At 54.9% G+C, this 21,852-nt stretch overlaps 2 protein-coding genes across 11 annotated transcripts; both read right to left on the bottom strand.

Moving 5' to 3' along the window:
* Positions 1-2,691: 2,691 nt before the first annotated feature.
* On the bottom strand, positions 2,692-13,327 carry B4GALT7 (beta-1,4-galactosyltransferase 7). Of its 10 annotated transcripts, none has more exons than XR_013418047.1 (8): positions 13,199-13,327; positions 10,952-11,110; positions 8,628-8,990; positions 5,793-6,018; positions 4,686-5,226; positions 4,388-4,471; positions 3,993-4,097; positions 2,692-3,494 (listed from the first exon to the last, which is right to left on the bottom strand). XR_013418047.1 is itself a non-coding variant. In XM_078003881.1 (7 exons), the coding sequence occupies exons 1-7, from the start codon at positions 13,246-13,248 to the stop codon at positions 3,339-3,341; spliced, it is 1,143 nt and encodes a 380-aa protein (XP_077860007.1). In that variant the 5' UTR covers positions 13,249-13,327; the 3' UTR covers positions 2,692-3,338.
* A 3,981-nt stretch (positions 13,328-17,308) lies between these two features.
* On the bottom strand, positions 17,309-21,445 carry TMED9 (transmembrane p24 trafficking protein 9). The gene is made up of 5 exons (NM_001193984.2): positions 21,211-21,445; positions 20,934-21,034; positions 19,802-19,927; positions 19,140-19,286; positions 17,309-18,153 (listed from the first exon to the last, which is right to left on the bottom strand). Exons 1-5 carry the CDS (start codon positions 21,392-21,394, stop codon positions 18,004-18,006), a joined length of 708 nt encoding a protein of 235 aa, NP_001180913.1. The 5' UTR covers positions 21,395-21,445; the 3' UTR covers positions 17,309-18,003.
* Between the last annotated feature and the right edge of the window lie 407 nt (positions 21,446-21,852).

The following is a 21,852-nucleotide window of genomic DNA, read 5'->3' as shown; positions in this document are numbered from 1 at the left end:
GGCTGTGGTGAGCCAAGATCGCACCACTGCACTCGAGCCTGGGCAACAGAGTAAGAGAGGCCCTGTCTCAAAAAGAACAACAAAAAAAGTTCTCTAGTGCTTGAAACTCCTCAAAACCCCTGCACCCCTAGAATAAAGTACAAGTCGCTTAGTGTGGCATTCACAGATCCTCATGGCTCACCCCAGCCTTCCCTCTGCTGCCCACCTCCCTACTTCTGCACAGTATTGGGGGTGCCAGGAACACCTCAAGCTCCTCCCAGGTCACTGACACACATGCTTGCTCCGGGCTCTCTGCCTTTGCACATGATGGTCCCTTCCCTTTCCTGCTGACAAATTCTCCACCAGCAAGACCTTGCCTCCTCGGGGAAGACTTCCCCGAGCACTCTGTGCAGCCCTCATTTACAGCGCCACACTCTGGGTCAGTGCTCCTCAGCACCAAGCAGCAGAATCCCTGTCTTCCTCGAGGCAGCGGAGCCTGAGGCACATCCTCTGCACCCCCACCGTGGCCCTGTTTTCCTCCCAGCCCTCCCCATCTGCCCTTTCCAGCAGGGGAGAGGAGGGAGGCCTGCGGGGAAAGAACACCTGCTCACGGGCACCTGCTACACAGGGCGGGGGGAAGAAATCTGGCTCTGAAAGTGGATTCCAGGCGTTCCCAATCCCAGCCCCCCACCCCTTACAGCTCTGGGACCTTGGGCAAACTACTTGCCTGTCTGTGCACTGCCTTCCTGATCTACAGAACCGGTGAATTAGGACCCAGCTCTTAGGCAGGGAGGCCTAAGTGAAACGCAGTGTGAAGAATTTTCTATGTGGTGAATGTTCAACAAGTGATGGTTATTATTATAATTTTTTTTTTTTTTTGGGACGGAGTCTCGCTTTGTCGCCCAGGCTGGAGTGCAGTGGCACCATCTTGGCTCACTGCAAGCTCCGCCTCCTGGGTTCATGTCATTCTCCTGCCTCAGCCTCCTAGTAGCTGGGACTACAGGTGTGCACCACCACGCCCGGCTAATTTTTTGTATTTTTAGTAGAGACGGGGTTTCACCATGTTAGCCAGGATGGTCTCGATCTCCTGACCTCGTGATCCGCCTGCCTCGGCCTCCCAAAGTGCTGGGATTACAGGCGTGAGCCACCGCACCTGGCGTGATGGTTATTATTATTGCAAACACCACCTCACTGGCCAAGCACTGTGCCCGGTGCTCCTACATCCTGGCTAGGTTTCGGCCACGCCCTGCCCAGCAAGGCAGGGATGTCAAGTCCATTCCACGAAGGAGGTAAGTGGGGCACTGAGGCTGCAGGGGACTGCCGCTTCTCCTCGCCACCCGCGGCTCAGGCCTCTCCCACTCTCCTGGAGAGTGGTGGGGGCCCAGGATGCAGAGTGAGGGAGCTGCAGATCTGGAATGCGCCAGGCCCAGCCTGGAGTGCCTAGCACGGCCTTGAAGATGGAGGTGGAGGTGGCGATCAAGGGAAGTAACAGGCTGCAGGGATAGAGATGCACCTAAGCCCAGGTGTCAGCTGATCTCACAAGGCGAAATGACCTTCGCTTTTCTTCTGCTCATTGCACTCCCCCAGTGCAGGTGGAAAGGAAGGAACTCCATTTTCTGAGGTCTTCCTATGTGACAGGAGAGTGCAGAGCAGGGAGCTTTGATATTACACTCATTCCCAGCAACTCCAAGAGCTGGTGTTACTGCCCGGAGTCCATGTCAGTCCAAGATGAGGCAGCTGGGATTGTCCAGGGAACTGGCACAGTCCCCTCTCCACCACCCTTGCACTGGAGTCGAGGCCCATCTGCCCAACGCAATAGTGGGTATGGTTGAATCAATGGGCAAAGTCAATTTAGGATCACAAAGACCCTGGGCTAAACACCTGAACCTGAAGCTTTACCCCAGCCATCTCTACTTAAATCCCTTGGCTTATACACAGGTCACACAGTGCACAACCCACACAACTGCACATAGCAGCCCTGATCATTCTCACTGATCATCCTCAGAGGAGAAGTCTTTGAACCAGAGCTGTGGATTCTACCTTCCTGAGCTCTGGGACCACAATCCCTTCCTTCTCCAGGACTCCAGGTGTCCTGGTGTTAAAACAAATCCACATTACTGGGGCCTGATGGTCTCCTCTGCCTTCTGCCTTGCATCTTTGGCAGCTAAATGCCTTGGAGTGGCCTACATGCAGGGTCCTTTGCCTCCCACTCTCATGAGCTCTGGGCTTCCCTCCGAGTGATTCCCCCAAGAGCACTCCCCAGTTCCATGTCTTCTCACTGCTCCTGGGCATTCGGTGACCACTATAATCTCTGTGCTGAGGGACCACCACAGGGATCCTCCCACTTCTCCCCTTCTCCCTCCTCCTGGCTCAAGCCATGACCCAAGGCATCGGCTGAGTGCTCTGCCTACTTCAGTCCAGTCCTGTGGGTGAATCTCCTCAGCTGCTCTCCCTCCTCCGTGTCTCAGGGAGGCCGGAGGAAGCTCACCCAGAGAGAGCCTGAAGGTGGTCAGACTGCTCAGAGGGGCCTCCAGGGGGCTGCCCAGAAGCCTTGGTGGGGTGGAGGTGGTACAGGAATCCTCATGCCTTTGGCTTCTCCTCCCCACTGGACTTGTCATCCCAGCCCCACCCCAATTCCTCACCAGCCTGTAACTCACCCCCCTCCCTGCCCCTCAGCCAAAAGTGACATGTGAGAGAGAGGTCCATGACACATTTTGTCTGGCCTGCCATACTTTTTGAAAGTTTCATTTAGGTGCTATCATTTAAAAACCAGAAGGTTTCACTTAAGAATCCAGCATTCCAGTTTCTTTTGAAAAATCAGAAGATCTGGCAACACTAGGCCCACATTCCAGCACGGCGACCACCAGCTAGACGGTGCTGGCTGTTCCCTCTGTGGGGCTTGTGCTCTGGTTTCCGGAGTTCTAACCCTCCCAGGCCCAGCTGCCACCTACGCCAGCTGCGTGGCCCCTGCGCTGTGTCTTTGCACAAGGCGGCCCAGCAGGAAGGAACAAAATCAGGACTGATGAGAGGTTGTCCTGTTCAGCCCTCCCCACTGCCCACAGGCCTTGGCACGTGAAGGAGGCCAGAGTAGGGAGAGCAGGAAGGCAGGGGGGATCCTGGTCAGGACACACCCCAGCCTCCCTCTGATCACTGTGCACGGCTAGCAGCGTCCCAGGCACCCCATGTGTCCTGGCCCAGCTCAAGCCTGCCTTGGCGGCCAGCTGGCTGCAACTGAGGAGCTTGCTGTCTTGGTCGTGGCCACCCCACATCCTGTCGGAGCTGGGCCTGGGACCTGAGGCCTTGTCCTGAGCCTTAGCAACGTGGCCTGTAGGTACAGGCTTCCTCATTGTCCATCCAACTCAGCTGAATGTGCACCAGGGCGTGGCGGTCTTGTCACAGTCCAACATGATGTTGAGGACAGTACAGGGGGCCCCGCCCACGGACAGGGCAGTGCGGGAATCCACATGGTACTTCACAGTGTTCAGACCTCCCTCCCTGTCCACCTTGAACTGCTCCTGGGAAGGAAGGGAGGAAAGAGCACGGACTCAGGGCTGCATGAGTACCAGCTACCCACCGACCCCACAAAACCTCACCATCAGAGGCCCTGTGGTCCCCACTGGAGAGGAAGAACCCAGAGCTCAAAGTAGTGAAGCCTCTTGCCCAGGGCTGTGCCCCACTAGGAAGCAGGAGAGCTGGGATCTCCTGTTGGATGCATATGCCTCCTAGAGAAGGGGCTGTTTGAGGGCAGGATCCTTGCATCCCGGGTATGGCTCCCCAACCCCACTCTGCCAGCCTGCATGGACCCTGAGGTCTGGGCTGACCCACAGTGCCCAGGGTGCCCACAGCAGCCACCAGAGCAGGGCACAGTGCCCAAGCAGAATGCCCGTCGACTGACCTGGGCCAAGCAGGGAAGGATGGGGCCGTTTGGGCCAAGGAGAACTTGGTGAAAGCTCGGGCCTGCTGGCTCCCCACATCACCACCTATCCGTCCCCGATGAGGAGCCCTGCCAGCACCTGTTTTTGAGCCGCGATGCGCTTCTGGTCCCTCTTCCGCCAGGCTGGGTCATGCAGGTGGTGAAACGTCTTGTACCCCGTTGTGATTCCCGAGGGGCGGAAAAGCTAGGGAGGTCCGAGGAAGTCAGGGTCAGGCTGCCCTTCCTGGAGCCCCAGCCCTCACCACCAGCTCCTCTGAGGTCCCACAGGCAGGGGCCTGCACTCCCAGCCTGCAGGAGAGGAGACTGGGGCCCACAGGGCAAGGAACTGGCTAGATGACCACACAGGGCAGGGTTAGGGCAGGGATCAGAACCAGGGCCATCTCGAGACCCCGGGAGCTTCATCTGAGGAAACAGAAGAGAATCTCTGGGCAGCCACCACAGCTGAGGTGGTGGCAGGGCCCCGGGGAACCTCACCTGCAGCCCAGCTCCTTTAATGCGCCGGTAGAACTCATCGTCCTCGCGGCCCCAGCCCCAGAAGCGGTTGGACATCCCGTTGCACTGACACAGAGACAAGCAGCGTCACTCGGCCCATCCTCCCGGGGGGCCTTTGGTCTCCTACTGCTTGGGAGTGCCCCTCTCCCCGGGCGGTTCTGAATAAGCACCAGGTGCTTACAGGCTCCTCCACCTCTGCAGTGCTGGGGGCGGCAGGAAGCAGTACATCCCAGTCCCTCTCCCGTTCTCATGGGGCCTTGAACCTGTGTGAGATGCTCACCTTCTCAAAAATGTCTGGGCCGGGCGCGGTGGCTCAAGCCTGTAATCCCAGCACTTTGGGAGGCCGAGACGGGCGGATCACGAGGTCAGGAGATCGAGACCATCCTGGCTAACACGGTGAAACCCCGTCTCTACTTAAAAATACAAAAAACTAGCCGGGCGAGGTGGCGGGCGCCTGTAGTCCCAGCTACTCGGGAGGCTGAGGCAGGAGAATGGCGTGAACCCGGGAGGCGGAGCTTGCAGTGAGCTGAGATCCGGCCATTGCACTCCAGCCTGGGCGGCAGAGCGAGACTCCGTCTCAAAAAAAAAAAAAAAAAAAAAAAGTCTGGCTGGCCAGAGGGGATCTCCCTAGGGAACTATCGATGGGCAGAAGCACCAGCTCCTCCTTGATTTCTGCTTCCCCCATTTCCCTTTCCCCTGGTGGCCCTGCCCTCATCTCTTCCTGTGTGTGTGTGGGAGGGGTAGCCGGGTTCCATGACACACACCCATTCTTGTACCTGGCTCAGCGGCTTCATTTACATAAAGCTGGCTCCTGCCATGGCCTGGAGAGGAAGAGACCCAGGCCTGAGCCACCTGGTTCTTCCGGCCTGCCCGTCCACCAGCCAGTGACTGGCTCAGGGGTGGGCTCAGCACTCAAGCTGGCCAATCAAGAGCCAGTGCAGCTCACTGCCGGACTCCTGCCTGAGCTATGAGGGAAGAGCCCCATTTCCCACCAGGCTAGGGCCCAGATGGATACAGACTGCAGTGACAACCACCATCTTGCCAATAAACCCAGTGTAGGGAAGGCAGAGCTGAGAGATGGACAGAGAAATAGGGTCCTGGTGACACTGTCTGAGAGGTGGGCAAGCTGCACCTGAACTGCCCCCTACACTCGTCAATGTTAAGGGCCACTAACTCCCCAGGTTTCTGAAGCCAGCTTGCAAGTGGTTCTGCCGCTGCAGCTGACTGGCTCGCCTGCTCCTCGCACTCTGGCTGCTCGTAGGTTCCCCTGCTAGGCCTGGGCAGGGCTCCATCTGCTGGGCCCCAGAGGCACTATCCCATCCTGCCCACCGCCTGCAGCCCAGAGGGAGCTCCCGACTCTGAGCAGAGCGGACTGTCGGGGCCTCACCAGCTGGTAGTGCTGCTTGGAGAGCAGCAGGATGCCGCCGACATAAGTCTTGTAGTGGTAGAGAGGGTGGAGCTCTGGGGAGGCCACGTGGAAGGGCCCAGCCTCAGGAAAGCCATAGTCCAGCTCCTCGTTGAGAGGGAGCAGGTCAACGTCATGCATGGCAATGTAGTCCGTGCTGTTGCTGCTCTCCAGGAAGCCCACGTTGATAAGCGCCGCCCGGTTGAACCTGTACAGGGCGGCCAAGGCTGGGCAGGGGCAGCACACGGGCTCACTGCCTGGGGCTCAGCACCCACCTGGGGGTCCCGTGGTGCCTATGCTGCCCTCTGGCCCAGCACTGACTTCATTCAGCCTATGGAGCTGTCCCCTCCACTCACTGCACAAATATTTACTAGGCACCTACCATGTGCCAGAAACCATTCAAAGCACCGGAGGTACAGCAGTGAGAAACCAGGCCCTGCTCTCAAGGAACTGAGATTCCAATAGAAGGAAACAGAAACAAACAAGCAAACACAAAGCGAGGCTAGGAGTGGTTAGTGCTGGGGGAAAAGCAAAGCAGGCGAGGAGGGTGATCTTGCTGGGGTGGAGGTGGCTCTTGTCCTCGATGGGGCCGTCAGGGAGGGCTAGGGGAATTGAGTGACAGAAACCTGAAGGCCTGAAGAGATGACCCACCAGGCAGTGGGTGCCTAGCGCTCTGCATGGGGGAGACAGCACTGCCACAGCAGGAGGCAGGAGCAGACAGCAGGCAGCTGGGCAGGGCGAGGGCGGAGGAGGGGATGTTGTGGGTGACACAGTGACTGCATGAGGCCCAAGGGCCACTGAAGGACGGGGCTTTGCTCGGGTGAGATGGGGTGCCATGGAGGCTCTAAGCAGGAGTGGGGTGTGCTGTGACTTATGTCTGGATAGGACCGCCCTAGCTGTTGTGCTGGAAGAGACTGTTGGAGCAGGGGTGAAAGCAGGGAGACCAGCTGGGAGGCTATGGCAATAATTTAGGTGAGACCCCGAAAGATGAAGGTGGCCTAGCTCAGGAGGTGGCAGTGGCAACAGTGAGAAGCGGCAGATTCTAGATGGATTTTGCTGACGAATAGGATGTGGTGTACGACAGAGAAGGAGCGGCTAAGGATGACCACAGGGCTTTTGGGCTTGAGCAATGGGAGCAAAGAGCCTCCATTCCCGTGGGGAAGAGGGCAGAGCTACAGGTCTGGGGCAGGGCAGGCCACCAGCAATTCAGCTGTGATCATGAAAGCTTGCATCTGAGGCCACCACGTGGAGGGACTGTGTAGATGGCTGGGCTGGTGAGCCTGGAGTTCAGGAGAGAGGTCTGGGCTGGAAAGAGCCTCAGGAATCATCAGAGTAGAGATGGGGTTTAATGCTGGGAGATGACATGAGATGCCCCAAGGAACACCTGGAGTTAGAAAAGGGGGGCTGCTGAAGCACTGAGCCCAGAGAAGCCCCGATAGTGAGAGCTTGGGGAGACAAGCAGAATCCACAGACACAGAGGCCCAGCCGGTGCAGAGGGAGGACCAGAGGGTGCTGCCCCAAGCAGGGGCATTTTATGAAAGAAGATGCTGCTGGCAGGTCCACAGGATGAGGGCCCAGCACGGCCTCTGGACCAACAAAGTGGAGATGGCTGGTGACCTCAGTGAGAGCTGCTCTGTGCTACGGTGGGTGCAGGAGTCTGAGCGGAAGGAGTTCAAGAGAGACAAGGAGAAAGAACGGGAAGGAGGTCTGCCAGAAAGCAGAGAAGGGTGACAGCCTCGAGGGATGTGGGATCCAGGGAGTCTTTTTCCTTTGAGAGAGGAGCCACTTCAGTGTGTGTGCTCACGTGTACGCTCCAGGAGAGGAACGCTGATCGAGAGGGAGAGGAAGGGGCCAGCTGTGGAGTGGGGGAAACACTGAGGGGTGGGGATGGTGGAGAGTCAGCTCAGACAGAAGCTGGGACAGCCCTGAGTCCCTGTGCACAGAGGCTGGGAGGTGAGTTGTGGAGGGAACTGGGGAAAGTTCTCTTCCATTTCAATCTGTGTGGCCGCTTCCTGTGTTGTCTTTTCTCTCCACACCCTCCAGTGCCCAGGCATAGGTATGGGGCAGACAGCTGGAGTAAGTCAGGCTGGGATTATCCCAGGAGCATCCCAGGGCCAGAGGCTTGAGGGAGTATGCCAGGCCAGGGAGGATTTTAATGGCAGACCTTGGACTCCAGGTTGGGTAAGGAGGAAGTAAGGACAAGGAGGGTGGCAGGGAAAAGGTGGGGGGATCTGAGGATCCGGATCAAGGGGACTTGAAAAGGTGGAAGATCAGGCTGGTGGGCTAAGAATCCATCTTCCAGTGGGAGTTACCTAGAGAGAAAGGAGGTGGGGGCTGGAGGGTGAGATGCCAAGCTGTGGTCAAGGAAGGGAGCACTTTTTGGTAAGGGCAGGGATTTTAGGATAACGCCAGACTCTGGGCAACTTTAAAGCCGTGGCCTTGACCCTCCCTTTCCCTAATCCCCGGGCCAATCCCCAGGGAGTCCTGTCTGGACTTCCTCCACAGCACCTCTCTCTACCCATCCCCCACCACGCCGTCAAGCCACTGTCACTGCAGACCACAGCAGTGACCACCTAACTGGTCTCCCTGCTTCTCCTCTTGCCCTGGTATAATCCATTCCACATACAGCAGCCACAGTGAGCTTTTCAAAATGGAAATTAGATCAGGGCCCTCTCCAAAGATTCCCGTCACACCCAATGAGAGGGGTCTGCCACCTCCCGCCCTCCCGCCCCTACCCCAGGTGACCTCTCATAGGCCCTGAGAAGCCTGAGCCTGGGAGGGGGTGTCGAGAGGGGAGAGGGCGGGGGCAGGCGCTACCTGAAGTGGTCCACCTGGTTGAGTACATAGATGTGGTGCTGGATCTTCTTCCTGCTCAGGAAGCGGTGCATGTGGGGCACAAAGACCAGGAGCTCCTCGAAGCGTTCGCGGAAGGGCACCAGCACTGCCAAGCGGTGGGGACCCCAGGATGCGTCTTCTTCCCACTGCTCAGGGGGTGGCTCTGGGGGGCAGGCCCGAGGAGGGCCCGAGGTCTCCTGCCCTTGTCCCCTGGCTGCCCGGCCCACATCACCAGAGCAGCTGAGCTGCAGCCAGAGCAGGGAGAAGCAGCCCAGTAAGAGACAGGCCACGAAGAGGTGGAAGACGGAGCATTTCCGAGGGAGGCTGCTGGAGAGCAACCTGGACCTGAGACAAGAGCAGGGACAGGGTCAGAAGGGCAGGGCAGGGCTGGCCCTCTGACAGACCCTTTCTCTGGCCTCCCCACGAGGAGGCTGCACATAACTGGTCTACCCCAAGCACCTGGGAATTAGTACGAAAGCAACTTTAATGTTTTTGCTCGTGCCACCACCATGCATCAGAATTCTGCTTACCTCTCTAGATCCAACCCATGCCACCCGCTCCTGGGAAGCCCTCTGAACCACTCCCAGGTCCCAGAGCTGCCCCAGCTCCCCAGTGCTCTCCTACTTCCTGTGACTAAGTCCTGGTCAGAGCTGCTCAGGACAGGGATGAGGAGGCTCCTGTCACTTGTATGTGCTCCTCCCCACGACAGTGGCTCAACGTCCTGAGCCAATGACAGGAGTCCCCACCTTAAGAGATGTAACCCACTGCTTTCCAAACCCACTCCCCTACAGATCCACCCCAGCAGAAACCGTGGCTCCATCCTGCTTCCCAGAATGACCAAAGGCCACCCAGACACGGGTGTGTGCTGGCATTCGTCCAGGTAAAATGACCGATGTTTACTCTGGGAAGATCACACCTGCCCCCGAAGCAATGCAAGGCCCAAACTGCCAGTGGCAGTTCACTGAATGAGCCTCAAACCTTTAGTCCAAGAGGCAGCTCATGTAAAAGACGGAGACAGAGAGGGAAAGAAAGATGAGGACTGGGTACAGCACAGGCACTGATTTCAGAAACTGGAAAAACCGCAGCTGAACATCATAGACACTGGGGTGATGCCAGGAGACAGTCTTTTGGTTAGCAAATACCAAGAAACAGAATTCACCGGATTCATTTGCCCCTCCTCTGGAAATTCCTGAGTATGCTGAGAGAGGGGCTGAGGAATCCAGGAAGGGGGAAGCTTCCTCGTACTCCCCCTACCTTCTCCCCAAAATAATCTGCAAAGGAATCCACTTCACAATCTTAATTTAAGAGTCAGCGATTAACTATCAGGTCTTATAAATTCTATCTCAAGGCCGGGCGCAGTGGCTCATGCCTGTAATCCCAGCACTTTGGGAGCTCAAGACCAGCCTGGCAAATATGGTAACACCCTGTCTCTACTAAAAATACAAAACTTAGCTGGGTCTGGTGGTGGGCACCTGTAGTCCCAGTTACTTGGGAGGCTGAGGCAGAAGAATCGCTTGAACCCAGGAGGTGGAGGTTGCAGTGAGCTGAGATCACGCCACTGCATTCCAGCCTGGGCAACAGAGTGAGACTCCGTCTCATAAATAAACAAACAAATAAATAAACAAATTCTATCTCCTAAGTCCCCCTCCAATCCTTCCTCACTCATCTGTTCCTTGCCCTGCTCAGACCCCTCTAATCTTCTGAATGACCCTCCTCTGTTTGCCAGACAAAGGCCAAGCCCTTTGGCCCGACAGTCAAAGCCCTCCGTGACCTGGCCCCAACTCCAGGAGCTCCCAAGCCTTCGTCCCATGTTCTCATGCTAGGCGCCTCGGAGCTTCTCCACTTGCTATTTTCCTTCCTGCTCCAGCCCTCACACAGCCCGCTCCTTCTGCCTGAAATGTCCTTTATCTGCCTGAGGCCCCCTATTGATCCTTCAGAGCCAAACTCCAATGTCATGGCCAGCACTGCCCCCTGGCCCCATAACACTCCCCCTTTTGTATTCCCACGGCATCTTACTTCCTACTTTTTTGTAACGCCTTGTGTCCTTGCTTCTCAGGCCATGTCAGATTCATATCTGTGGCACAGCAAGCACAGGCCAGATAGCAGAGAGCTTGCCAAGTGAGTTACAGAAAGGGTTAAAGCAGTCAGGGCATGCCTTAAGTCACACGCTAAAGCCAGACTAACTCCTCCCTTTTTCTAGAGAAACAACTGCCAACCTGGAAGCCAGTAGCCTTGAAGCCAGGCCCAGGTTCCACATGCAGCTAAGAGGTGGCCTGGTAGGATACCCCCCAGGGCTTCTGACTTACCCCCCATTATCCTGTGGTGGTGGATTCAGCCGGGGAGGCGCATAGCCCAGTCCTGAGAGTGGCCTGGGAAGGCTGGAACCTCTACAGATTCTCCCTTGCCCTCTGGGCTTTTTCTGGGGGCAGGGTAGATTCTGGAGAGATGGACATGGGGTGATATCCCTTCAGGAAAAGAAGCAGTGACTATTATCCAGGCGAACGGCGTGGACTGGGCACTCCAAGCACTTTCACACGCTATTCCCTCAGCCCTGCTCCCCTCTCCTATGAGGAGTACATTCCCACAGGCATTATCCTGTGCTCTAAGGGCACAAACCGCTGAGCAACTGAATTGAACCCAGAGTCCCAATTCCTCAGGACAGTGGACACTGAGAACAGTTGCTCCTGGTGCCCCCAGGTGGCAAACTCCAGATTTGCAATCCCAGCGGTTCCCAGGCCCAGGCCACCCTGACTCTGAGGGGCAGTTCAGAAGAGGCTTTGTCTCCCTCATCAATCACTGCCCAAGGCTAGTAAGAGGCGGATTCAAACCCAGGCAGGCTGGCTCCAGAACCTACACTCCATAGCTACACTAGCCTGCATCAGTTGCGTGGATCTTTGCACCACCCCTGTGTCAAAAGCACAGAACTGACTATCAGTAAATTTCTCTGGGAACAGTTACGGAAAGGGATCAGGAAATAGAAATGCTCCTCTATTACCTTTCCTTTCTTGTCTCATACAAACCTTCGTACTACAAGGTCTGAATCCTCAGCTGCTCTGGTTACAGCACCTCAAAACTGCAAACGTAACTGGAAGACAACTGGCACCTCCTCTTGTGCCAGGCAGTGCCATGGTCTTTACATGGATGCTCTCCTTTAATCCTCACACAGCCCGCAGAGTCAATATTGTGACAACTGTCTCAGCAATGGAAAGGCTGCGGTCAGAAAGATGCAGGGGTCTCTGCTCACATAAGTAACGAGGACTCCTGCCCAGGTCAAACTCTAGTCCATGCTTTCTATTATATTCCTGTCTTCTCCTTTCAACACCAAGTCTGAAAATCCCCAGAAGTAAAAGTTGTGCCCACTAAATTCCAGAATCTTTTTTTTTTTTTTTTTTGAGACGGAGTCTCGCTCTGTCGCCCAGGCTGGAGTGCAGTGGCGCGATCTCGGCTCACTGCAAGCTCCGCCTCCCAGGTTCACGCCATTCTCCTGCCTCAGCCTCCCGAGTAGCTGGGACTACAGGCGCCGCCACCACGCCCGGCTAATTTTTTTCTATATTTAGTAGAGACGGGGTTTCACGGTGTTAGCCAGGATGGTCTCGATGATCTCCTGACCTCGTGATCCGCCCACTTCGGCCTCCCAAAGTGCTGGGATTCCAGGCGTGAGCCACCGCGCCCGGCCAAATTTCAGAATCTTATGGCACCTGACAAACTTAAGAAACATGAAGGAAATGAGGTGTCATTCACTGGGAGGAGATCCTGTCATGTGTTCTGTGAGAAGACTTGCAGGGACACACCTCAAGCGCCCCCCAAATGGAGGCAGTCAAATCGCTTTCCCCATTCTGCTTTAGTGAGAAACATCATTAGCTAAGGTGTGGGCCAAGCTGCCATCTTTCACGTAGGGCCAATACAGCTGCACAGGAAACGGACTAACGGGTGTACGAGGAGTGTCTAGTACGTGCCAGGCAGTGACCAGCCAGGCAGAGCACGGAGCTTCTCTGGTGGGTTCTGCTGGCGGCCTGCGAAGGATGAGGGGGGAGCGTTAAGGAGGGAGGGTAGGGTCTGAGGCTATACGGATGTGATGAGGGAGGCAGAGACCAGAGAAACGGAATAAACGCCCTCAGGGATCAGAGACAGATTGAGAAACACAAATCCATGGTGAGAGGTCAGCGGAGTCAGACACCCGCATGCAGACAGAGGGAGGCTGGTGGAGACACAGACAACGAAACACATAATGAGAGAGACCAGCAAAGAGGGGATCAGAAACTCACAAAGGGAAGTCAATGGAGACACACAGACCCACGGGCGCGGGGGAAGGTGCTGGAGGAAGAACCGGTGCAGCGGAGAGGCAGAGAGGGGGCGGGGAGTGGCGGAGGGCGGGAGAGGCAAAGACCCACACCGACAGACAGAAACCGGAACAGGGCGCCAAGGAACCACACGCCCTCACAGAGACCCGCAGACGTGGAGACGTGACGGCCTCGGGCTCCCAGATTCCGCGGGCGGCCGAGAAAGGAGCGGCGCCCGGGAGGACGCGGCCCGGGCCGGCCGCCGCCGCTCACCTGCCGTCCTCCCAGGGCAGCTGCGCCGCTTTCCTCCGCGAGGGGAACATCGTGCGGGGAGGCGGCGGCGCATGGGGCAGGGGCTCGCAGCCCGGCCGGCCCGGCCTCCCGGGCCTACGCGGCGCCTCCGCCTCCCGCTCCGCCCAGACCCGTCCGCCCCGCCCCCCGGTCCGCCGGGTCCGCTGCTCCGGCCGCGCCGCCCGCTCCCGGAGCCGCCGCCTCCAAGGTTCTGCTTGCGAGCAGCGCGGGCGGGCCTCCCTCGCCAGGCCGCTCCTTCCTAGCCGCCCCGGGACCCGCCTGACAGCCCGAGAAACTGACGCCCAGACGCCTAGGGCCTCCCAAGTCAATGGGCTGGGACTGGACCTAAAAGTCTAGACTTCCAAACCAGCGCCCGGGGAGAATCTGCATCTCCGTCCTCTTCCCGAGGGGAGGCGGGAGCGTCCCAGGGTCCCCGTCTCGGCCCAGGCGGCGCGTTCTCCTCCGCACAAGCTTGGAGGGGCAAAGCCAAGCTCATGCCTCGGCGCTGAGTTCAGCTGACAGCCCGAGCAGACGTTAGGAGCCGAGTTCTGAAGGCAAGTTGACTGAATTTGAAACTCGACTCTGCCAATTCAGCCGTGTTTTGAGCAAGCCACATCTCTGCATCTGTTTCCTCACCTGGGTATATCCATGGCTCCTATCCCATATGGTAGCTGTGGGGATTCAAGGGGAAAGTGCAAACACTTGTACAGCGCTAGGCACACAGTTCAACGCCATATAAATGACAGCTGTCATTCAGGAAAAGGGTACTTTGGTGGAGCTGAGAACTGAAGAAGGGAATAGGAGACTGAGTTCCCATATCTGCCCCGTCACCGTGGGAATTTAACCATCCCCCTCATCCCAAACCCCTCCCCACCCCTCCTGCTAGCCTCCTACCTTAGAGAAAGAAAGCGGCAGTTGTTAGACTTGACCTCCTCTGCTCTTCGAGGCAAACTTTAAGTTTCCTAGTAGATAGCAAACATCTGTTAAGTTCTTATTATGTGCCAGTCCTTGTTAATAGTTCTTACTGCATGAAGGTTATCTCAGGTAGTCCTTATCGGTAGGTGCTTATCCCCAAGTTAAAGTTGAAGGAACTGAGCCACAGAGAAGCAAATCAGGTAATTTGGTTGCACAATCTATATGGGTTTTGGGTTTTTATTTTGTTTTTTTCTCCCCACAATCTATGATCTTAATCACTCTGCTTCAGAGAGAACGTCACTCTGGATGGGAAATGTATCATTCCCAGTAACCCCTTTACCTCTTAAACCTGGACGTATATAATCTACCCATTCCCCTTCCTGTTGACTCCCCCAGGGCACTCAGACCCTACAGCAGAACCTTGACCAATCCACAGCCCATCTAAGGGGACCACTCCATCCGGTTCAATGTTACTACATCAGGATGAAGCCCTACTTCAGATTGTCAGATTCACTATCTCAAGAAATCAGATCTCACATAAAACCCAAATTATCTATTTTTTTTTCTTTTTTTTGAGACGAAGTCTCACACTGTCGCCCGCGCTGGTGTGCAGTGGGGCGATCTTGGCTTGCTGCAGCCTCCAGCTTCTGGGTTCAAGAGATTCTTCTGCCTCAGCCTACCGAGTGGCTGGGAATACAGGCGCACGCCACCATGCCCGGCTGATTTGTGTATTTTTAGTAGAGATGGGGTTTCACTATGAGGCTGGTCTCGAACTCCTGACCTCGTGATCTGCCCACCTCAGCCTCCCAAAGTGCTGAGATTACAGGCATGAGCCATCGCACCCAGCCCCAAATTATCTAATTTTTAAATGTGATATCCAGCTATAAGCCATGTTGATAATGACACTTCAACTCTGGTGTCTTTTGCTTTTGTTTTTTGTCTTTGTTTTGAGACAGAGTCTCACTCTGTCGCTCAGGCTGGAGTGCAGTGGCACGATCTCAGCTCACAGCAACCTCTGCCTCCCAGGGTCAAGCAATTATCCGGCCTCTGCCTCCCTAGTAGCTGGGACTACAGGTGACTGCCACCATGCACGACTAACTTTTGTATTTGTTAGTAGAGACGGGGTTTCACCATGTTGGCCAGGCTGGTCTTGAACTCCTGACCTCAGGTGATCTGCCTGCCTCTGCCTCCCAAAGTGCTGGGATTACAGGCATGAGCCACTGCACCTGGCCTGTGGTCTCTTTTCAGAAAACCACAACCCTAGCCTAATCATGAGAAAAACATCAGACAAACCGTAGCTGAGAAATTGTACAAAATACCTGACCTGTACTCCTCAAAACAGTCAAGGAATCATCAAAAACAAGGAAGGTCTAAGAAACTGTCACAGCCAAAAGGAGCCTAAGGAGACACAGTGACTAAATGTGATGTGGAATCCTGGAACAGAAAAAGGACAGTAGGTAAAAACTAAGGAAGTCTGGATAAAGTAATGCATGATGTTAATAATAGGGAAAATGTCTTCACAATTTTTCTGCAATTTTAAAGCTGTTCTTTAAAAATACTTTTTTTTCTTGACACAGAGTCTCGCTCTGTTGCCCAGGCTGGAGTGCAGTGGCACCATCTTGGCTCACTGCAAGCTCCGTCTCCCGGGTTCAAGCCATTTTCCTGCCTCAGTCTCCCGAGTCCCTGGGACTACAGGCGCCCACCACCATGCCCAGCTAATTTTTCATATTATTTTTAGTAAAGACAGGGTTTCACCATGTTAGCCAGGTTGGTCTCAATCTCCTGACCTCGTGATCCGCCTGCTCAGCCTCCCAAAGTGCTGGGATTACAGGCGTGAGCCACTACTCCCGGCCTTTTTTTTTTTTTTTTTTTTTTTGAGACAGAGTCCCACTGTAGCCCAGATTGGAGTGCAGTGGTACAATCTTGGCTCACTGCGACCTCTGTCTCCTGGGTTCAAGCGATTCTCCTGCCTCAGCCTCCCGAGTAGCTGGGATTACAGGCACATGCCACCACACCTAATTTTTTTTATTTTTAGTAGAGATGAGGTTTCACCATGTTGGCCAGGCTGGTCTCATGGTCTCAAGCCATCCACCTACCTCAGCCTCCCAAAATGCTGGGATTACAGGTGTGAACCACTGTGCCCGGCCAAAAACCTTTTTTTCATGTGGAAGAAGAATTAGTTGGCAGCATGAGCCCAGATTGCATCCTCCCAGTAGGGGAAGCAGCCCCCAGACTTGTCTCCTTCTTCCCAGTCTTTCTCACACACTGCTGTAACCTTCCTCACATTTCTTGTCAGAAGGTTCTTCTCAAAACTGCCTGCCCATTTGCCTCCCCCAACCCCCAACAGCAACCTCACATCCCTGATCAGAAACACTGTGATTCAGAGGTGCCAGTAGGGCTCTCAGTGGCTTTACCAGCCCCTGGGTGATTACTGCAAAGGGCCCAGAGGCCAGAGGGAGGGGGCAGGCATTTACCCACCACCTGCTCAGTATTAGCCAGCCAAGCTGCTGCCTTCAGCTTGTGCCTGTGGGTGCCTGCAGCCCCTCTTGAAAGGTGGGCATATCCAAATCGCTTCCCTGGGGCTCAAGGCTTCTCTAACTCTAATCCAACCTTCCTTTCCAGCTTCCTCACAACACCCTCTGCAGCCGAAACAAAGCACCCATCCACCTCCATTCCAGCTGTTTACCTCCACTTCTCCAGTCACCTCTGTCCTGCCATCTCTTTCCAGCAGAATCCTTCCTCTCCTTCGTGGTCCTGGTTGAAATCACTTGCTGTTGGTTTAGCCCATCAACATCCTTGTCCCTGCCAGCCCAGGGTGGCTGTCCTGTAGCACTCCCTGCTCAATGCACCTCCTTACCAGGCACTTCCTGGCAGCACCCGTGACAATGCTGCTCGCTGACTCCAGAAACAGAGGGGACCTCACCAGGGAGCTGGCACGGGGGAAAGGGTGTAGATTTGAGCCCCAGCCCAATTTACTTGTTGTATAATCTTGGACAAACCTACTATTCCCTGCCACAGGAAGGCCTGGAGAAGAAGGAAAGAATGAAGCCGACTGGCGGGAATTCACTTTGGAATGTGAAGTGCTTTGCTCTTTGGAAGAACTGACATTCTCTGAAGCTTCTTCCAGTTATGCCCACTGATGGTTGAGTAACTTGCACTGGACGAGTTTTTTCTTTTTTTTTTTTTTTTTTTTTTAATTGGGAAACTCATGTAACAAACCTAAATTTATTGAAAATGAAATCAGTAAAACTCTGCAGGCCCCACCTCAACCAGCACCAAGGCCTCTACTTGGTCTGGTCCCAGTTCTTTAAGCCCCAGAATGGACAACCATGTGAAGAAGCTGAGGTCAAATGCAGGGCCACATGCCCACACTGCAAACCCCTCCACCCACCCTCAACTCACACACACCCTGGGATCAGCAGGTCTAGGCTGAAATAGAGAACAGTGAGGTTCCCAGGGTGGCAGGTAGGTATGACAGGCACCATACCCCAACCCGCTCAAACCCTAAGTTAGCAAAGGAAGACAGAAGACTGGCTTGCCTGCCCATCCCCCTCCCCCCACCCCCGACAGCAGCCTCACATCCCTGATCAGTAACACTGTGATTCGGAGGTGCCAAGAGGAGGGACATTACCAGCCCCTGGGTGATTACTGCAAAGGGCCCAGAGGCCAGAGAGAGAGGGCAGGCATTTGCCCCACCACCTGCTCAGGATTAGCCAGCCAAGCTGCTGCCTTCAGCTTGTGCCTGTGGGTGCCTGCAGCCCCTCTCCCTTCCAGAGCAGGTATGGCTGGAAACCAGTCCTCCTGCCAGAAGTCAGTTCCAGGAGGTCCTTTCTCCCCCAGCCTGGGAGGATGGGTCGTGACACCTGGGACAGCTACACAAGCTTCTTGGCTTCAAAGAAGCTCTTGAGGTGCCGCATCTGCCAGACACCGATGGCCACGAGGATGAGGGTCTGCAGAATGGACCACCACAGCACCCGCTGGTTGGTGCTCTCACTGGTCTGCCGGAAGCGCTCCTCTCGCCACTGTAGGGGAATATAAGGTGAGCCTGAGTTGGCTGGGGCTGCTAGAACTGCTGCATTCCCAGCCCAAGAGCATGCCCAAGGTCAGCCAGCTTTTCCCAGGTTCCAACCAAGTGCCTGCAAAGTGTCACTCTACCTGGGGACTATCTTTACCCTCAGGCAACCTACTCATTCTCCCAAGTCTGTTTCTTCATCTGTCAGGCATAGTCCTCACCTAGTCCTGCCCTGGTGCCTGGGAGAGAGATAAGGTAGTTGTGGTATCACCCCACGAGGCAGAGCTGTCCTGGAGCATGCAGGAGTGGACGTGCTCTATGCCCTCTGCCTAGGTCTCCAGGCTGCTCCTTGAAGATGTTGGGCACAGGCTGTAAACTGGCAGGCTGGGGGCTGGATCTGGCCTTTATGTATGTTTTGTTGGGCTCACACAGTGCACAGTCTTTTGTCAACATTTAAAACCCAGACAATTTGTGCAGCAGCAATAGAAAAAAATAAAAAATAAATTAAAATGTTCACATAAAAATCTTGGCTATTTCCTCTTGAAAAAAATGGGACATCTGTAAACTCAAGGCTGGTATTTCTGCAAGGAGGCCCCCAGGTGACACTGAATAGTGGCTGTGCTTGTTTAGATGGGTCACTGCCCTGCTAGTCCTTCAGGTCACAGATTCATTCATGGTACTCTCTGGTTCCTGGTCACCGGTAAGTTTGAGACCCTGGTCCTGGGAGCATGTGGACCCACTGAAACAGCACCCAAGGTGTTGGTATCAAATCCTACTGTGCCATTCTGTGTGTAACTGTGATTTAGGGAAATGACAGCTTCTTATGAGTCTGTATACCCAATTACAAGGTGGAGTTAGTAATACCCACCCCACAGCCTACAATGCAGTGCAGGTCAGTCCCTTGGGGGTCTCAGAATGAATCTGATGTGAAATTCCTGACTGAGCCAGTGGGCAGCTTCTAGGGAGAAGCCCACTGCTCCTGGCCCAGTCACTCACCCGCTGGTAGTTCTGCTCTTTCTGGATCTGCTCTACTTGTTCCACCAGCTGTCGCACTCGTAGCTGCAACTCACTCAACTTGTCTTTAGCGGCAATTTCTGCATAGTCGTTGGCATGTTCACCTACCTGGATGTCCAGGTGAACTCTCTGAGGACAGACAAAGGAGATAAGGGAAATCTGGCAGCCCTGCTCCATCTTCCTGCCAGAGACTGACAGCTCATCCCCGACTTTCCTTCATCTGTTCGTTTAGCCAACAGACTGGGCCCTCTTCAGTGTCTTAGCCCCATGGGGCTCTGGGCACACAAGCATGTATTAAGCTTGGGCTGGTGCTCTGAGTGAGGCATATACAAAGAGCTCAGTCATTGTGTCCTGGATACCCACTAGAAACCCAGCGTTCTTAGGAGACACAAAATCTAACACGATCCTCTCACACCCACAGCACCACCAGTCCCCCAGTCCTCACCAAAGGATGAAGGCTGAAAGCTGCAAGTCTCATATAGGCCCACTTATCAGCATGCCTCCAACAGAGGGAGAACTTGGGGAACTGGAGTGAAGACAGACCTGGTGCTCTCCAGGGGTATGTGAGGTGAAACTGAATCTGCCCTTGGAGGCATACAAAGGATGAAGGCTGAAAGCTGCAACTCCCATGTGGGCCCACTTACCAGCATGCCTCCAGCAAACAGGGAGAACTTGGTGGAATTGGAGTGAAGACAGATCTGGTGCTCGCCAGGGGTATGGGAGGTGAAAGTGAACCTGCCCTCGGAGCCATACTGCCGGGCCAGGATGACCTGGAGGAAGGGAAAAAGCTTCAGTCAGTGTTATGGTAGGGATGGGAATGGAGGAAAACAGTGCTTAAGACTCTAAGTACCGCAAAAGTTGACAAGCACAGCCTCTGGCACCTCACAACACTAAAAGATCCAAAGCTGCTCAGCAGCTCTTGCCATATACTTGTCTGAGAACTCTCTGGGGCAGGTGTTTAGAGTCTGAGAGACTGACATCAGGGTGGCAAGTGACTGACTGCTCTTGGGAAAGGCTTTCCTTTATAGTTCATGCCCTTTCAACTCTTCTGGTGTGAGTTGCTTTTTGGGTTTTTGTTTTTGTTTTTGAGACAGTCTCACTCTGTTGTCCCAGCTGGACTGCCATGGTGCTATCTCAGTTCACTGCAGCCTCAGCCTCCTGGGTTCAAGCGATTATAGTGCCTCAGCCTCCCAAGTATCTGGGATTACAGGTGTGTGCCACCACACCTGGCTTTTTTTTTTTTTTTTTTTTTTTTTTTGTATTTTTACCAGATACGGGATTTGCCAGACGGGGGTTGCCCAGGCTGGTCTTGAACTCCTAGCCTCAAGTGATCCACCCGCCTCAGCATCCCAAAGTGCTGGGATTACAGGCATGAGCCACCACACCCCCCGTGAGTTTGTTTTCTAATGAAAGTTGACAGAAGGTGACAGCTGAAGGATTTTGCCGTTCGTTTTCATATCCCCTTATTTGTGAAGATTAAAAGCAGCTCATTTTGTGGGGAAAGTATCACGTTCTGTGAAATCTTAAAGTCTAGATGGCTTTAAGAGTTGACAAAACTCTTTGATTTTTATCACCACAATTAATCCGCCCATTTCACAGACCGGGAAAATGGTTCCGGGAAGGTAAGTAACTTGGCAGGGTCATGCAACAGTCAGGATATTCCCACAACATCAACTGTCTCTCCCACTGCAGCAGATGCAGGAACTAGAAGAGGAAGTGCCAGAGCCTGCCTGGCTGAAAGCTTGATGGAAAGGAACGGGGGGGGGATTGGCTCACCTTGTCCTCTGGGTCCTTCACCTCCACAAACATGCCAAGCCCCGGGGTGGCCGGCTGGTACTCCTCCCGCTGCTTGTCATACAGCTGCGTCCGGTAGTTTCCTGGAGGGAAGTAGGGCGAGCCCAGGTCAGAGGAGCGCGAGGTGGCATGGGCTCCCCGACCGCCTGGGCACAGCGAGGCCATCTCCTCTCGGCTCTAGAGAGCTGACTGTCGCGCATCCCCTGCCCCAAGACCACGGTCACGTCCCAAACTCGCCCCTTCCTCCCCGCCCCCGCACCTATGACCATGGTCTCGTCCGGGATCTCCTCAATAAAGCACTTCTTCTCCGTCTCTCCGATGTGAAAGTAGAGCGCGCTTCCGCGCGTCGCCAACCACAGTAGCAGCAGAAGAGTCCGCATCACTCTGCCCAGCCCGGTTCCGGGCCAGGGCCGGACAACCAGCACGCCCAGCTCCACAGCCATCTTGCTCCACCAGCCTGCGCAGCCGCAACCGGCCGCGCCACGTCGCCCTGCCGCCGCCGCGGTGCCTGCCGGGACCGCGAGTTCCGCCGGTGGACCACAAATCCCGAGATGTCCTGCGACCCTGGCGCGGCAGTACCTGATTGGGGCGCGGCTCTTACCTGACAGAGAGCAGATGCCCTAGAATAAAAACTTATTTCAGTTGACTCTCTTCACGGCCTGGCAACTGACGATGGTTACCAGCTTTTTATAGATGAAACTGAGGTCGTTTGTTTGAGGTCGCGGAGCGAATTGCGAACGGGGACAGGATTCGAACCTAGGATCCCTGACTTTCCTTGGCACAGCATTTACCACTCTTGATTTGCTTCTACCTTTAAAAAATGAATTTAAAGAGAACGACGAAATAATGCACAAATGTATTATCAAACGAGATTAAAAGAAAAAAAAAAAGGTCTCCCATT

The sequence above is a fragment of the Macaca mulatta genome, chromosome 6 (genome assembly GCF_049350105.2).
Source record: "Macaca mulatta isolate MMU2019108-1 chromosome 6, T2T-MMU8v2.0, whole genome shotgun sequence".
NCBI lineage: Eukaryota > Metazoa > Chordata > Mammalia > Primates > Cercopithecidae > Macaca > Macaca mulatta.
This window is presented reverse-complemented; position numbering and strand designations above follow the sequence as displayed.

What these genes read in the sequence shown, in the direction of transcription:
- B4GALT7 (XM_078003881.1), bottom strand. Translation starts at nt 13,248, where the DNA reads ATGTTCCCCTCGCGGAGGAAAGCGGCGCAGCTGCCCTGGGAGGACGGC. An exon ending in CCACCACAGGATAATGGGGG is followed by an intron (nt 8,991 to 10,951) that starts GTAAGTCAGAAG and finishes CTCTTGTCTCAG; the next exon opens with GTCCAGGTTGCTCTCCAGCA. An exon ending in TTAAAGGAGCTGGGCTGCAG is followed by an intron (nt 4,098 to 4,387) that starts GTGAGGTTCCCC and finishes GGACCTCCCTAG; the next exon opens with CTTTTCCGCCCCTCGGGAAT.
- TMED9 (NM_001193984.2), bottom strand. Translation starts at nt 21,394, where the DNA reads ATGGCTGTGGAGCTGGGCGTGCTGGTTGTCCGGCCCTGGCCCGGAACC. An exon ending in GGACGAGACCATGGTCATAG is followed by an intron (nt 21,035 to 21,210) that starts GTGCGGGGGCGG and finishes ACTTCCCTCCAG; the next exon opens with GAAACTACCGGACGCAGCTG. An exon ending in AAGAGCAGAACTACCAGCGG is followed by an intron (nt 18,154 to 19,139) that starts GTGAGTGACTGG and finishes ATTCCCCTACAG; the next exon opens with TGGCGAGAGGAGCGCTTCCG.